The sequence below is a fragment of the Scomber japonicus genome, chromosome 6 (genome assembly GCF_027409825.1).
Source record: "Scomber japonicus isolate fScoJap1 chromosome 6, fScoJap1.pri, whole genome shotgun sequence".
In the NCBI taxonomy this organism is placed as follows: Eukaryota; Metazoa; Chordata; class Actinopteri; order Scombriformes; family Scombridae; genus Scomber; species Scomber japonicus.
Genome location: NC_070583.1, coordinates 39,039,629 through 39,057,337, shown reverse-complemented (window position 1 = coordinate 39,057,337; position 17,709 = coordinate 39,039,629). Strand labels below are relative to the sequence as shown.

Here is a 17,709-nt window from a genome sequence, read left to right as displayed (position 1 = left end):
TGATCATCTCTCAGTGATCAACGTTCATTTATCTCAACAAACAAATGAGGAGAAAACAACATTCAGCTTCTCACAGAAGAAGAAGGATTCATCATCTTGTTCCACACTGAATGTAGACAATGTTCATCCAGGTGCCAGATGGTTTTATTTGTAGTGAAATACACAACAAAAAGACAGTCTAGCATCACTTACTTGAAACATCTCCTGGATTCGCTGGGACGCATCATCAGTGTTGTAACCTGGGCTCAACAGGTGTATTGGGTCTCACAACATACACGCTTGCCCAGGTGACCTGGCTGGGATTGAATAAGCCCCAACCTGCGTCCCAGTAGTGACCCACGGATCAGCCCTGTTCATCCAAAGCCACCATGTGGCTTTCTCTGCGGCCTCACTTGCAGATTTAATGGCCCTCTTCTTGCCTGCTCCTGTCACGTCCAATCGAGGGCTCACTCGCTCTTCCTCCAAACCAGCCCGGACCTCTTCCTGGAGTAGATGGTGTATCTCCTTGCCCTGGGTCTTGCTGACTTGGGTCTTTGGGAAGTCACCCACGCCTGCTCTGCCAGATGCCAAGGTGACCACTAGTGCCTTCTGTCTAAGGCGTGACTCTGTGACTTCCACTGCCTTGTCTACCCTCCATTTCCTTCCTGTTCTAACCTCGATATCATCTGATGACACTTTGCAGTCCCTGTACTGTAGGACTTCTCTTGTGTGTGCTACCTTGAATTATTCAGTGAGGCCACTGAATGGCAGCTGCAGGGTGTTACTCATCCCATACAGGGCTGTGCTGGAGAGGCTGGGACTCCACGGTTGTCATTGGGACTGTATAGATCAGGAGTGGCCACAGGACTCGGGGCAGGATGGAATGCTGGTAGATCCAGGCTTTAAATCTACCTGGTAGGCCAGACTTGTCAACCTTGGTGAGCCAAGTGCCAAGCTGTTGCGTGGACTTCTGGATGGCGACAGGGTCTTTCAGGCTTGAGTCAAAGAACTTCCCCAAACTCTTGACCAGCTGCTCTGTGATAGATGGTATGACGGTTCCTGAGATTGAAAACCAGAACTTGCCAGTCACCTTACCCTTCTTCAACACCATGGACCTTGACTTAGAGGGCCCAGGTGATGAGTTTCTCAAGTCCTTGTAGGATCCACCTGCTCCCTGTGACCAATGTTGTCGTTATGGTGAGGTCGTCCATGTCTCTTATCGGGGGCTGTCGTACACTAGACTTGGTCAGGGGCCCTCTGCATTCCACCTCGGCTGACTTGATCACCATGTTCAAGGCAAGGGCTAAAAGAACAACAGAGATGGTACAGCCTGTTATTATTCCTTTCCCCATACGATTCCTGTCTGATGTTTCTGACCCAGAAGTGACCCTCAGCCTGAAATTATTGTAGTAATCCAGGATCAGATCCTTAATCTTACTGGGAACATGGTGGTGGTCTAGTGCGAGCTTGACCAGCTTGTGAGGTAAAGACCTGTAGTCGTTGGCCAGGTCCAACCACAACACTGCAAGGTCACCATTGTTCTCATGAGCCTCTCTGATGAGCTGCGTAACCAGTGTGCTCCAAACAGCAGGGGGACACCAGGGACCCCACCCTTCTGAACTGAGGGGTCGATGTAGTTGTTCTTGAGGAAATCTCGTTCAGTCTTCTGGAGACGATGCTGAAAAACACTTTTCCTTCTACACTCAACAGTGAGCTTGTCTGGAACTGGTCGATGTTTCTCGAGTTCTCGTCTTTGGCAATCCACCCTCCCTCTGCACACAATCACTGGTCAACAACTCTCCCTCTTCACCAGATCACTTTTAAGATCTTCCATAGGTGCCGGAGAAGCTCTGGGCAGCGCTTGTAGACGATGTAGGGTACACCACTGGGCCCTGGAGTAGATGATGATCGAGCTGCCTTAATGACACCCTCCACCTCCTTCAGGCTCAGCTCCCTCAAATTGAACTTTATTGTTGGGGGGGTAGGGTTGATGACGGGTCTGTTGGCGTCCAGATCTTGTTCCCTCATTGGGTCGCTTAAGGACTCTTGGAGGAAGCGATTCACTTCCTCTGTAGAGCACTGAAGGCGGCCGATGCGCTTGTCCCCAAGCAGTCGCTTGGTAAAGCCAAAAGGGGTTGGCTTTATGGTCCCTTCCTGGCTCTCTCTCTTGCCACCTCCTGTGCCACTCTGCTCTGCCAAGGGTCATTATCTTCTTCCGCAGGATGTTTTGCAGTTCTGCCAGTGCCTACCTCTCCTTGTCAGTAGATTTCTTGTACTGCTTCTTGAGGGTTCGGAGCTCTTGGCACAGTTGGTGTATTTTGGTGGCCCTACGGTTCATGGTGTACAAGGTGGTCTTGGCACTTCCCTTTTCCATCTGTCCAAATCTCTCTGAGGCATAGCTGACTATGATGGTGGTCATTGTGTTAAGTCAACTGTCAGCTTCTCCTTTAGCTGTTGCTTGGATGATGCTGGACACATCTTGTTCAAACTGCAGCCACTTGCTCCGTTTTCTGGCTGAGGGCCACTTAATCCGCTGCTGTGGAAATACTCTACCGAGACTGGGCTCTGTAGGTTGCCTCCTTGCTGGGCTCCTTCTGCATGTCACCGTTGTACCTCACTCCCCCACTTCAGACATTTATTTCTGCCCTGGTGGATTCTTAGGCCGTGTTGGTTCTTGCCGCAAATGCATGGCATGCTCGTAGTCAAACTGTTTGCTTGAGTCGTTAACTTTTGGTCCGTCGGATTGGAGATCCCCACCCCTGTCTCGGGATCTCCTGGGGGTATAACTCTTTAAGGCTTTCTGTAGCTTTTTTGGGTTCTTTCTTTCTCACGAAAGACACAGGCTGGCATGCTAACCCAGACTGTCCCGGGCGCCGTCTTTCCGAGCTGTCGACTGTCTCTCCAGTAGTAGCCAAACTGTTATTGATTGGGATAACAAGCTGCTTCAGACTTCACTGATTTTAGGAGATTTAACGTCACTAAAGTTTCTGTTTGATGGGAGCTGTTGTCCTCATGATGTCATGTGATCTAATGTGATGACTGAATGTGTCTCATCAGATCCAAAAGTTTTTATCATCAGACTGGTCGTCCTGCCGGTGGCTCTGCTGCTGTCTAACACTGCCCTCTATTTCATTGTGAAGGCACTGAACATGTTTGTTTAGAGGACTGGTTGAAATGAAGCACTCAGCCTGTTTATACTGCAGAGAGGAGTGATGCAGTCACTTAGATCTGTGTTGTCATGTCTCTCCAGGCCAGCAGGGGGCATAAGTCAGACCCACAGGAGAACATTGAGCTGGATTATTATAACCTGGGTGTTTCCAGAGCTGAAGGCCGGCTGGAGAAGAAGGAGCTCGGGGAGCAGAGTAGGACCTCCGAGGAGCCACACAAACCCTCTGAAGAAGAAAATCACGTTTGGTTTCATCTCTCCTCTCAGTCTCACAGGTTTTTGCAGTTCAGCACGGCGATGAATGTCCATATTGTTCGATTCCACAGCTTCTGATTTCCATCCAGCACCAACGCTCAGTGTCAAAACAGGAAGTAGTAAGACCTTTATTAAAACCACTAGAAGAAGAGCAGAGAAGAGGTCTGATTGGACCATTTATAACATAATTATCTGTTTATAATTATAGTTTGACAGAATATTAATCTCTCTTGTGAACAGCTTTAACATTTTTACTTAACCCTTTACATGCTGTTCATATTCTCTCCTCTCATACTGTTCATATTCTCTCCTCTCATACCGTTCATATTCCAGAAAGCATCAATAGTGGATCTGACTGATCAATAAATGTGATTAAACATTGATTCATGTTTCAGAGAGCAGAGAGAGTGTATTTTTTAGCTTTTACACCCCTAAACAGCTCCTATCACACAATATCATTTTGGGCCACTTTAGTAAAAGTCATCAAATTTCACAATAAAAGACATTTGCAGTGTTTTTACAAGCTGTTAAATGTCAAAACGGGTCAAATTTGACAGAATGTAAGAGTTGAATATTTACATGAATCCAGAGTTTTATGATCTCATCTGGATAAATGTTGAGTCAAGAAATCATTTAAAAATCTATCCGCATGTTTGATGAGTTTATATCTTTGTTTCTTCTCTTCCTTTTATAGACTATATAATAATTATTCAGCTTAGATGTGTTATTGAGTTACTGAACTTTTTGAGTTAATGTAACCGAACAAAAGGAAATATTATTTAGTGAAATGAAGTGTTTTATCTTTGTTCTGCTGTTTCCAATAAATAAATGTGATGTTTGACAGAATTGAATGTTTGTTCAGCCTTCATTTATTGTATGTGACAGTTTCATGCTAATAAATCAGTTTCTAATACAGTACACGGCATAAATGAGTAACCCGTTCTGAACATACAGAAATATTTATTTTCTAAATGATCACCATTAAAACTCAAAGGATGACAAAATTAAAATTCATTAAACGTATATTTAATAGAGAAATAGAAAGATATGCCATCAATATCTGTAAAATAAGTAAATTAGGCAACTGTGCTTAAATATAGAAACAAGAATGTAATATTCTAGTACTGATTCTGTCCTCCTTTACTTTGAGTACTTTGAACTAGTTTGTATGAAAGGTATTCAATAAAAGTGGTTAAGTGACAAACCTGGGTTAGTTAACCTAGAGTGAGAAGTAAATCTGATAATAGAAGACCTCAGTGGCTTCAATATATTAGCTAAACAAAGCCAAAGGGTTCATCTATGAATTTACCCCTTCTCACGAGTTTACTTAGCCAGGTTTGCCACTTAACCTTCTTGGAATACCCTACCCTCACATGAGTGAGGGTAACTGGTCATTGTAAATGTATACTTACAAATCTGGGGCCTCATTTATCAAAAAGGGTGTAAAACTGCTACTACATTTTTGCATACAACGAAAAGACAAAAATGGCGTACACCCAAAATATTTACGCACAACTCTCCTCAACTTTCCATTGATAAATCACACCGGACCCAAGAATGGTGCGGACGTCTCTGTGGAGCGGCTACGAAGTGACAACAAAGACAAGAGGGGGGGGGGGGGGGGGGGGGGAGCGAGATACACAGCCATATTGGGCAATAAATCAGTCAGAAAAAATAGCTACAATAAAATCTAAAACACATTTTCGTCTCGTTTTTATTCGTCAACAAAATGGGATTACACATTTTATTATTGTTATCGTCACGTGACCGCTCCCTCTGCTGGAGCCCTGCAGTAACTACACCACCGCTCCCTCTGCTGGAGCCCTGCAGTAACTACACCACCTCTCACTCTGCTGGAGCCCTGCAGTAACTACACCACCTCTCACTCTGCTGGAGCCCTGCAGTAACTACACCACCGCTCCCCCTGCTGGAGCCCTGCAGTAACTACACCACCGCTCTGCTGGAGCCCTTCAGTAACTACACCACCGCTCCCTCTGCTGGAGCCCTGCAGTAACTACACCACCTCTCCCCCTGCTGGAGCCCTGCAGTATCTACACCACCGCTCCCTCTGCTGGAGTCCTGCAGTAACTACACCACCTCTCCCCCTGCTGGAGCCCTGCAGTATCTACACCACCTCTCCCTCTGACAGAAGGCCGGCCGACCCGGATCATCCTCACAGATCTTCCGCTTGGTGTGCGTACGCGTGGTTCTGAAGGACGGGCAGCTGAGACCCTCCATGGATGAAAGTAGGACCCAAATATATATATTTTCTTTCAAAGTAAAACTCAGTAAAACTTGTAAGTTTCTTAGTTTCCACATAATTCCATGTCCTTCATTTAAATTCCTGTTTCAGCATCATGTTTCATTCATGCTGATATATCAGGAGTAGTGAGGAGTAATGAGTAGTAGAGAGGAGTAATGAGGAGCAGAGAGGAGTAATGAGGAGCAGAGAGGAGTAATGAGGAGCAGTGAGGAGTAATGAGTAGTAGAGAGGAGTAATGAGGAGCAGAGAGGAGTAATGAGGAGCAGAGAGGAGTAATGAGGAGCAGTGAGGAGTAATGAGTAGTAGAGAGGAGTAATGAGGAGCAGTGAGGAATAATGAGGAGCAGTGAGGAGTAATGAGGAGCAGTGAGGAGTAATGAGGAGCAGTGAGGAGTATCCAGTAACAATCTGTTGAATTCATTTTGTATTGCAAGTTTATCATTACATGTATTGATTCATCATTTACAGTTTTTCTCTATTGCTTAAACACATTTCACGATACTGCCCTCACTTTTCACAAAACTCTAAACACAAAACACTTTTCTAAAGCTACATACACTAAACCTCACAGTTTCTTTTCAAAACCAACCCATCACACCAAAACAGATGCTCATATGCTCAAAAGCAAACTCTGACACCAAAACAGATGCTCATATGCTCAAAAGCAAACTCTGACACCAAAATACCACTCAAGGCCTGCAAAAATGTAAACACTACTGAGCATCATTAACCACATTACCAAAAAAATTGAAAACACAATTTTCACAGTGTGAGACTGTTCTTTTTACAGTTTCACAACTGCCAGGATGCATTTGAGCAACCCTTATTTATTCTCAAATATGTTTTGGGCATTTACTATAGATTTGTGCATTTCACGGGAATAGTTACATAATGCAGAAAATGCAGTAATATCACAACTCAATGCAAAAATGAGTCATGTCATGACGTGGTCAATGACTGTTGCTGTCATTTCATCTGTAATGAAAATGCGTTGTCTTGCTTGCCCTCCTTCTCCTCTCCCTCCTTGGCCTGCTCCTCTTTGGACTGCTTCTCGCCCTCTTTGGCCCACTCCTCGACCCGCTCCTCTCCCTCCTCGGCCCGCTCCTCTCCCTCCTCTCCCTCTTCGGCCCGCTCCTCTCCCTCCTCGGCCCGCTCCTCTCCCTCCTCTCCCTCTTCGGCCCGCTCCTCTCCCTCCTCGGCCCGCTCCTCTGCCTCCTCTGACACGAACTCCTCTTCTTCTGTCTTGATCATCCATTTTTGTTTTTGAACCTTCAGCAAACTGCACTGACTTATGTAGGTGTGGTCACATCATTTGCAATAGGTGTTTTCAATTATGAGTCGTTGTGTTTACTGATTGACACCAGAGGTCTGTACTACGAAGCTGGATTTTCTCTTATCGAGGTAACTTCAGGGTTAACTCTGGGTTTTCCGTACTACGAAGCTGGTTCACTTCTTACCAGGGTAAATCACCATGGTAACTTATGCTGAACGGCTAACCTGCTCCGGAGCAGGTTATGTTCTGGATAAGAGATCAATGAGTACAAAAGCACCACCTCCTGACCAATCAGCTCTCTTAGAAAATGACCTGCCCATTCTTAAAAGATCCTGTCAACATTGGTGCACGGATCGTGAGAGGAGCGCTTAGGAGAGAAAGAGTTTTTAGGGATAGATGCAATTTTTTTAATTGGCCAAAATATATATTTAAAAAATAAACATTGAGGCACATGAGGGATATTATTCTGTATGTTATACAGTTGGTTTGAAATCATTCACTCAAATGGTTGAAGCATAATAGGTTTGTATTTTGAATGTTGAATATTAAACTAACTTAATGTCTCTATGAAAGGAAGGGCACTGAGGAAGCGCTCTGCCCCAAACGTCTGTGCCGTAATAAAGTGACATTGTGTGATCAGAGTGCTGTCCGTTTATATTGTCTGATAAATTAATATTTTATGATCTCATGAATTTACACATTAACAGAGTCGGCAATTTTCTGACAGCATTCCTTCCTGGCTTTTGCTGCATCAGAGTTGCTTTTGGTCTGGATGATGTGATTGAATTCTTCATATAGTTGAAGAATAATTGTCTGCTCCTCCATGGTAAAGTAGTCTGCTCTGCAGGGTTTCTGCATGTTTGTGATTGGTCAGACGCTGCAAACACCTCCCCTTTATGTGAGCGCGCAGAGATCCAGATTAGAAAACCCTGGGTTGATTTACCGAGTTGATAACCAGCTTCGTAGTACCGCTTATCCTAGACTGCGAAGATCTGGTTAAGTCAACCCAGGTAACGGAGAGAGATCCTGGATAGGTTAATCCAGCTTTGTAGTACAGGCCTCAGGTATGTTCATTGTGTTCAAGTTTTGCTGATTGTGGGTAGCATTTTGCATCACATGAGCTTCACAATGCATATTGGAGCAGAGTTATATGCAAAATGTGTTTTAGCACGGCAAAATGTGTTTAGAGTTTTGAGAAAAAGGGGATGGGTTTTGTGAACAGTGTCTACAGGTGAATTGTGTTTGTGGTTGTGGCAAAAGGGGGGTAGTTTTACTAAATGTGTTGAGGCAACTGGTCATTTGGTTTAGAGTACTGGGTTTTGTGTTTTGGCAATAGAGAAAAACTGTATTAGTAGTGTGGAGAGATGTGTGTGTGTGTGTGTAGAGATGTGTGTGTGTGGAGAGATGTGTGTGTTTGTGTAGAGGTGCACGCATCACTTCTGAGAAGAGGCGGATCACTTGGTTTTTTTCACGGCTGATGAAATAAAAGATGAAACATGTGATTGTCAGAGGAGAGCTGACGAGTGGGTCAGACAGAGACAGACGGTCTACCTGGTCATGGATCTCCTGCTGATGCTGTTGCTGTTGCTGTGGAGCTCAGGTAGGACTCTGCTTTAATCATCAATGTGTTCAAGCTTCAAAACCTCACCTGTAAAAGTCATGAAGAAGAAAAGCAGCTGATAGTTTTCACACAGTTTAATGACTCATGTGTTTCCATGGAAGTTGTAATAAGTTGGATTTTGATGCTCCTCTATGAGTTCACATTATTTTTCATCACTTTAAACTCAAACACATTTTCAAAAGCTTTTGTGTGATGACAGAAATACATCCAGTCGTCCAATTAAAACTGGACAAAGTGTTTAGTGTGTAAAGTCATCAAAGTAAAAAGTAACTGCAGCTGTTGCGCAATACTTTGAACTTTGTCACACACACACACACAAACACACACACACACACACACACATATTTACACACACCCACACATATTTACACACACCCACACAAACACACACACACACACACATTGTGCACGCACACACACACACCCCTACACACAAACACGCACACAGATACACAGACAGACAGACACACACACACACACACACACACACAGTGGTTTTGTGATGTCACCACGCAGGATTTCTGGGTAATGAAGTCATTTGAGCTGCTGTGTTGCATTAACTATTAACTCTATATGAAGCGCTCTGTTGCACTAAATCATAACTTCTGACTTCTTTTAATAATTCAGTAACAACATCGAACTCAACAAGTTAATATCTGAGATCTGTGAACACGGTGACATCACTAAGAAGACGTCTGATAGGTCAGAAACACGAGCAGTCACATGATCAGACCGTTTTAATGAACTGTAGTTTTCCTTTAACTCTGTATGAAGCGTCTGTTTCGTCTCATCTGCTGATCTTCAAACAAGAAGCAGAAAGTAGAAGCATTGAGATTAAAAAAGGTCCATTTCAGACTGACGTTTGTTTTTCCAGTTTTTGTGTTTTCAGGTTGATTATTTCCACTCATACTGCAGTCTGCCTTCTGTAGGAAATATATCTACAAAAACATGTTTCTGCTCTCTTTCTCCAGGGAAATGAAATGTTAGTGTTTATAGTTCATATAATATTTACTCTCTGTTCATGAACCATTTGTGTTATTAAATATAAACAGGTTTCCTTTAGTTACATTTATTACGTTCATATTTAATTTCATAATACTTTCAGTAACACATCCACAAGCGGGTACGGGGCAGGTTTACAAAACATGTTGGTTCAAATTCATCTTCACAGCTGATGGGAAAAGTACCGACCTTTAACTTTAGTTGATGAAGTGATTCAGGTCAGAGCAAACCGACCATACGTTTGAAAACACAAAGAGTTTAGATGTCTAGCAGACTGTCTCTGTCCTCCAAGACTGAACCAACACTTTAATCTGAGTTGTTTTTTCTCTCAGTTTTCTGGTTAATGAACATTTAAAGGTAAAACAAATGTAAAAGTCCGATTGTGGTCCACATATGTAGTTTGTGGCTTTGCAGGTCAGTGGTAAACTGGTCACATGACTCCTGAGTGAGTTCAATGATCTGTGTGTTTTTCACAGAGATGAACTGTGTTTGTTCAGTTCACAGCTCTGCACCAATATAAATATGAATGTTCTGATTTTGTCTCCAGGACTCCAGGCTGAAGATGAACACCAATCAACAGGTAAAAACAGAGAATATATCTCATCTGGTCTGAGAACTGAGGACTCTCACCTCCATCAGCTGAAGACAATCAGTCCACTTTGATTCATGACTAAATATCCTTCAAACTAATAACTAATAGCATATGCTAATGTTAGCATTAGCATATGCTAATGTTAGCATTAAAAGGTGAAAATCCAGATATTGGACACAGTTTTATGTCCCTGTTCACTGTAGAGTTGAACACCACTAAGTTTCTATATGTATAAAATGCAATGCATGGCACTGTGGAACTGTTTGCAGACACAGTGCCATGAACGCCTCTTTTTTTGTTCCATCGTGGACATTCGAGGGTTCGACATATCGGATCAATTTACACACACTGAATTTCAACACTCAGATAAAATGTAGGAGAGTAAATTTAAAGCACTTTGTAATAAAAAAGGCAGTGACTTCTTTCCATTTAGCTAACGTGTCTCCTCAGCTCCTCCCAGCCAGGATGTGAGAGACGGAGGAATATATGTTCATATTATAAGTCAGAAATTATTCAGTAACATTTTCAACTAGCGGTGAGCAATATGGAAAAATATCTTTCACTATTATTTAAGGCAGGATCACGATCTACGATCTCATCACTAATCTATTCATGTTTTCTTTTAAGCATCATTTTCAAGTTACTGAACAGCACTGAAGACTCAACAATTAAAAAGCTTTGTTATAATTAATTTGTCTTAATAAAACAAACACTCACTAAAGACATGAGATCACATAACAACTCAAACAATTCCATCAATAAATAAGAGCAGGTGCAAAGCAGCATTAAACAGTAGGGACAGTCTATCTGACCTTGTTTAAAATGAATATTACAGAGAGAAACCAAACTCACAGCTGAGAAGCAAACAGTGTAGAAGTGTTACTGTGTTGATTCAGATAACAAGCAGCTTTGATTTTTGTTCTAATGAAACTCACTTTATTCTTTTACTGATGACTCTCTTGTTTCTGTTCTAATGAAACTCACTTTATTCTTTTACTGATGACTCTCTTGTTTCTGTTCTAATGAAACTCACTTTATTCTTTTACTGATGACTCTCTTGTTTCTGTTCAGAGACTGTCAGGTTGGTGGGAGGAGCCAGTCGCTGTGCAGGTACACTGGAGGTGAAACAGGGAGAGTGGAGACCAGTGAGTGACTCTGACTGGACCCTGAAGGATGCAGCTGTTGCCTGCAGAGAATTGGACTGTGGCTCTGCTGTTTCAACAGGAAGCAGAAAGGAGTCCTCAGACAGACCTGCATGGAGGATCAGACCTTACCTTGTTCAGTCTGGATCTGCACTGAGGGACTGTGTATCATCAGATTCCTCTTCCTCCATGGTGGAGCTCACCTGCTCAGGTAAGTCCATCAGTGACATCATCTCTGACAGTAATACTCTCCTTCCTCTGTCACAGTGATAGTTGGTGGTTTCCATTGAACTGAACTGTAAACTTATGGAGGATGACGGCTTCCTAAAGGGTAGAGAAGTTAGACACACAAAGTTAGCTAGATCTACCTGTGACCACACTAGCGTTAGCTACATCTACCTGTGACCACACTAGCGTTAGCTACATCTACCTGTGACCACAGTAGCGTTAGCTACATCTACCTGTGACCACAGTAGCGTTAGCTACATCTACCTGTGACCACACTAGCGTTAGCTACAGCCGGACGGCACTCAAACACACACAGAGAGAGACTTACCGCCGGCAGAAGTGACACTACATGGAGCGGAGCACTCGGTCGCTACTCAGTAATAAAAAAAGATCATTCCTTAAGCAAGACACTAAGCGACCAGTGAGTTAAAGCAGCAGCAGCGCATGACATTTACCGACACGGGAAAACACCTTGACCCGGAAGTGATGCGTCAGAGCGAGCGCAAGGGGAAGGGCCGTACATACCGTCGCCCTGGCAACCGGCTGTGTACAATTAAGGCAGCAAAACAACCGCATTTCTATGCTGCTACACTTTCAAATTCATTATTTAAGTAATGAACTGTTGGTTGTGCATTATTTGCATGTTATTTATCTTACCAACATATTCATCAGCATGCAACATCATTGATTAACAGTGGAGACAATCAAACTGTTTTGTTGTCCCTGAAACTTGTGTAGGACAATTTCTTTCCACACAAAACATTTGATCAGGAATTGATAAGAGAATCAATGAAGAACTGGACCAACTAGCAGAATAGATTATTGTATTGGTATCAATAAAATCTGATCAATTCCTGTCCAGAGGCCGAAGCCCGGCTACCAGAGACTCCACAGCTCTAGGAGGGGAACTCCTGAGATGTTTTATATTTGTCATGATATATAAGGTGGTAAATAAAGATCAGTATTAAATATTAAATCCTCTCTCTCTCCAGACTCTGTCAGGCTGGTGAATGGGACTAGTCTGTGTTCAGGCAGACTGGAGGTGAAGTCTGAGCAGTCGTGGTCCTCAGTGTGTGAAGCTGACTTTGACCAGCAGGATGCGGAGGTGGTGTGTAGGGAGCTTGGCTGTGAGGCTCCTTCAGTCCTCCAGGGGGTGCTCTATGGAGAAGTGGAGGCTCCAATGTGGACCAAAGAGTTCCAGTGTGGAGGCCATGAGTCTGCTCTCCTGGACTGTAGAAGATCAGACTCAGCTAGAAGAACCTGCTCACCTGGTAAAGCTGTTGGACTCACCTGCTCAGGTAGAAGAGGAGCTGCAGCTTTGATTTGTCTTCATTTCTGTTCTAATGAAACTCACTTTATTCTTTTACTGATGACTCTCTTGTTTCTGTTCTAATGAAACTCACTTTATTCTTTTACTGATGACTCTCTTGTTTCTGTTCAGAGACTGTCAGGTTGGTGGGTGGAGCCAGTCGCTGTGCAGGTACACTGGAGGTGAAACAGGGAGAGTGGAGACCAGTGAGAGACTTCTTATGGACCCTGAAGGAAGCAGCTGTTGCCTGCAGAGAATTGGACTGTGGCTCTGCTGTTTCAACAGGAAGCAGAAAGGAGTCCTCAGACAGACTTGTATGGACGATCACACCTGACTGTCTTCCGTCTAGATCTGCACTGAGGGACTGTGCATCATCAGATTACTCTTCCTCCATCATGGAGCTCACCTGCTCAGGTAAGTCCATCAGTGACATCATCTCTGACAGTAATACTCTCCTTCCTCTGTCACAGTGATAGTTGGTGGTTTCCATTGAACTGAACTGTAAACTTATGGAGGATGACGGCTTCCTAAAGGGTAGAGAAATTAGCTTGTTCCTGGAGGCTCATTGATTCAAACTGAAACAATCTGAACCTTTAATCAACCTGCTGTGGTTCACTCACACACTCTGCAGTTCTGAGCCAGCTCAGTCACATCCACCTTACAAACAACTACATCACAAATGAATATAGTTGTTGGTCTGTGTCTGAACACAAATGACACTGACACAGCTGGAACAAGCAGCATGTGATTGGCACTGCTGTTCATAGAGGCAGGACTCATCATCAGGAGTTTTCAAGTTGGTCAGTACGTACTAAGCGGGAAAAGGCATTAGGGGGCGCTGCTGAGTTGTTGGGGCAAAGTTTGGGGCAAATGTGGTATAAAATGAAAGAACTCATGATTTGGAACCTACGTGGCCGGTTTCGTGACTCTGTGAGTGTAATTTCATGTAGATCCGAGAGGATTTTTGGTCACATGACCCGACGTTTGGGGGGCGCTATCGAGCCCCCTTGCCACACCCATGTCCAATCACGTTAATTTATAAAATTTGTGTGCAAGGTTTCATGAGTTTTCATATATATTCAGGACTTCAAAAAACCCATGAATGTCAGAGAAGAAAAACGTGAGTAAAGATTTTGGCAATAACAATAGGTCCCTCACTGACTTGTCAGCGCTCGGGCCCTAATTAAAGCTGCAGGCAGCGATGAACGGGCCCTCGCCCCCCATGCACCACCCCAAAACAACGAAATGTGCTGTACGTGCATGGCGGTGCATGCTACAGTCGCAGGGCAGACACAGCGGGCACGTAGACTTCTTGGCACCCGGGCTTTTAATGAACATTGTGTGATGGGGCTGAGTCACATTGCCTGTGTCCACTAGGTGGCGCTAGAGATCAGTCAGTAATTATATGTCATGTTGCGGTGTATGATGTGGAGAACACATCCTGTAAATTTCATATAAATTGGATGTTTGTCATATGAGGCTGACTTCCTGTGTCCAGTAGGTGGCGCTGTGTATATGAAGCAGTATTGATGCATAGATGTGTTCAGGGTGGGACCCTCTACATGCATGATGAATTTGGTGTAGATGGGACAATGCAGGAGTTATAAGGACTTCCTGCTTTATGGTGAAGCATCGAAATTGTCCGCACAGCCACGCCCAACAGGAATAAGTCATAAAAAGCTTTTGATAACTTTTCATCTCCAATGTCTCAAGATGTTTCTGAGTGAATTTGAAGTTGGTCAGATAAAATCCCTAGTAGGAGTTCGTTCAAATATGAGGCCTGGAAATGAGCAAAAAACTTACCAAAATTGAGCATTCTTCCCAAGATGGCTGACTTCCTGTTGGACTTAGGGTATGGGTCCAAACGGCGTTTTTGTGCGTGTGGAGATGATACATAACCCTAGTGAATTTCATTCTTCTATGTCAATTGTGATTGACCACACTAGCGTTAGCTACATCTACCTGTGACCACAGTAGCGTTAGCTACATCTACCTGTGACCACAGTAGCGTTAGCTACATCTACCTGTGACCACACTAGCGTTAGCTACAGCCGGACGGCACTCAAACACACACAGAGAGAGACTTACCACCGACAGAAGTGGCACGACATGGAGCGGAGCACTCAGTCGCTACTCAGTAATAAAAATAGATCAGTCCTTAAGCAAGACACTAAGCGATCAGTGAGTTAAAGTAGCAGCAGCGCATGACATTTACCTGCACGGGAAAACACCTTGACCCGGAAGTGATGCGTCAGAGGGAGCGCAAGGGGAAGGGCCGTACTTATACACTGTCGCCCTAGCAACCGGCTGTGTACAATTAAGGCAGCAAAACAACCGCATTTCTATGCTGCTACACTTTCAAATTCATTATTTAAGTAATGAACTGTTGGCTGTGCATTATTTGCATGTTATTTATCTTACCAACATATTCATCAGCATGCAACATCATTGATTAACAGTGGAGACAATCAAACTGTTTTGTTGTCCCTGAAACTTGTGTAGGACAATTTCTTTCCACACAAAACATTTGATCAGGAATTGATAAGAGAATCAATGAATAACTGGACCAACTAGCAGAATAGATTATTGTATTGGTATCAATAAAATCTGATCAATTCCTGTCCAGAGGCCGAGGCCCGGCTACCAGAGACTCCAAAGCTCCAGGAGGGGACCTCCTGAGATGTTTTATGTTTGTCATGATATATAAGGTGGTAAATAAAGATCAGTATTAAATATTAAATCCTCTCTCTCTCCAGACTCTGTCAGGCTGGTGAATGGGGCTAGTCTGTGTTCAGGCAGACTGGAGGTGAAGTCTGAGCAGTCGTGGTCCTCAGTGTGTGAAGCTGACTTTGACCAGCAGGATGCAGAGGTGGTCTGTAGGGAGCTTGGCTGTGGGACTCCTTCAGTCCTCCAGGGGGCGCTCTATGGAGAAGTGGAGGCTCCAATGTGGACCAAAGAGTTCCAGTGTGGAGGCCATGAGTCTGCTCTCCTGGACTGTAGAAGATCAGACTCAGCTAGAAGAACCTGCTCACCTGGTAAAGCTGTTGGACTCACCTGCTCAGGTAGAAGAGGAGCTGCATCTTTGATTTGTCTTCATTTCTGTTCTAATGAAACTCACTTTATTCTTTTACTGATGACTCTCTTGTTTCTGTTCTAATGAAACTCACTTTATTCTTTTACTGATGACTCTCTTGTTTCTGTTCAGGGCCTGTCAGGTTGGTGGGAGGAGCCAGTCGCTGTGCAGGTACACTGGAGGTTAAACAGGGAGAGTGGAGACCAGTGAAATACGATCGCTGGACCCTGAAGGATGCAGCTGTTGTCTGCAGAGAATTGGACTGTGGCTCTGCTGTTTCAACAGGATTCAGAGATGAGTCCTCAGACAGACCTGCATGGTGGATCAACTCTTACTGTCTTCAGGCTGGATCTACACTGAGGGACTGCGTATTATCAGATTCCTCTTCCTCCATGATGGAGCTCACCTGCTCAGGTAAGTCCATCAGTGACATCAACTCTGACAGTAATACTCTCCTTCCTCTGTCACAGTGATAGTTGGTGGTTTCCATTGAACCGAACTGTAAACTTATGGAGTGTAATAGAATTTTTGTAATAGAAGTTTCTCTGAAGAAAAGCACAAACGATGGAGTGATGAATCTTTCTCTTTTACTCAGTACATGCCAGCATGGAGAAGGACACACAATCGTTCAGCAGTAGTTTCAGCTTTTATACAGTACCTCCCAGTGGAATTTGAATAAGACAGGGTGACAAAGTAATAAAGTACAACAAATGAAGTCGTAAAGTAACAAAAGACAGAAACCTTTCAAAGACTACTGATATCATGTGCTGACCCCCTACTAGTAGTGATGGGAACGGCAGTTCTTTTTACTGTACTGAATCTCGAGAATCCGTTCATTAAAATGATTCGTTCAAAAGATTCGTTCACCGAATCGTTGAGTGCTCTCCAACTCCCTGAACTGATAAACAGCCAAATGATCCGTCATTCAGTTCATGATTCAGCCCTGAGGTTCACTTTCACTTAGTGAGGGACGGTGCGTCCACGGGCTATAGTATACAATCATTCGCCGAGACACAGCGCTGCTTATACATGCACTAAAATGATTACACAGTGAAAGTGTCCTCTGTGCACAGTAAAATAACATAACATTATGCACAGGGATGTTAGCAACACAGCGCTAATGTTAGCAGTACAGTTACTGAACGTGAATCAACTCCTCTGCCCTGAGTCAGTGAGTGACTGACACAGCGCCACTTTCAGTACAGTACGTGAACAAGAATCACGTCTTCAGCAGGTCGTTCAATTAACAAACTGAGCGACACGAATCGCAAACGTGAGTGCCGGCACGCCGCGAACGTGATTTGTGTCTTCAGCAGATCGTTCAATGCGTATGTCTATGGTTCAATGAACGAACCGCGCCAACAACAGCCCCCCCCCCCCCCCCCGACCCACACACACATACTGGCTGCGTCGTTCGCCAAAGATTTGCGAGTGAGTCGCGGCAGTTCCACTCCCGACCGGCATGCTAGCGGCTGAGCTCAACTGAACTGAGAAAGGAACAAATCAGTTCATGAAGTGATTCCGTTCAATTCGTTCACTCAAAAGATTTGTTCGTTCAACCGACACAACCCTACCTACTAGGTCAAAAGATGGTCAGTTTGCTGTTGATGTCTTATCGAGTATAACAAAAGGCCTGTGGCTTAGGTGTTTACCGTTTTTACAGCTCACCTGACACAATGAGTCCCTCAAAGGAGGATGACGGCTTCCTAAAGGGTAGAGAAGTTAGCTTGTTCCTGGAGGCTCATTGATTCAAACTGAAACAATCTGAACCTTTAATCAACCTGCTGTGGTTCACTCACACACTCTG

The 17,709-nt window shown here is 44.0% G+C and overlaps 1 protein-coding gene across 1 annotated transcript in view; it reads left to right on the top strand.

The window, feature by feature from the left end:
* The window catches only part of LOC128360060 (deleted in malignant brain tumors 1 protein-like), a 62,418-nt gene that overhangs the window by 13,257 nt on the left and 31,452 nt on the right, over nt 1–17,709 (top strand). Inside the window, exons 9-13 of the mRNA XM_053320373.1 lie at nt 11,222–11,503; nt 12,513–12,818; nt 12,962–13,243; nt 15,586–15,891; nt 16,035–16,316. Coding sequence (XP_053176348.1) covers nt 11,222–11,503; nt 12,513–12,818; nt 12,962–13,243; nt 15,586–15,891; nt 16,035–16,316 — 1,458 coding nt within the window. The remainder of the gene's footprint in view (nt 1–11,221; nt 11,504–12,512; nt 12,819–12,961; nt 13,244–15,585; nt 15,892–16,034; nt 16,317–17,709) is intronic.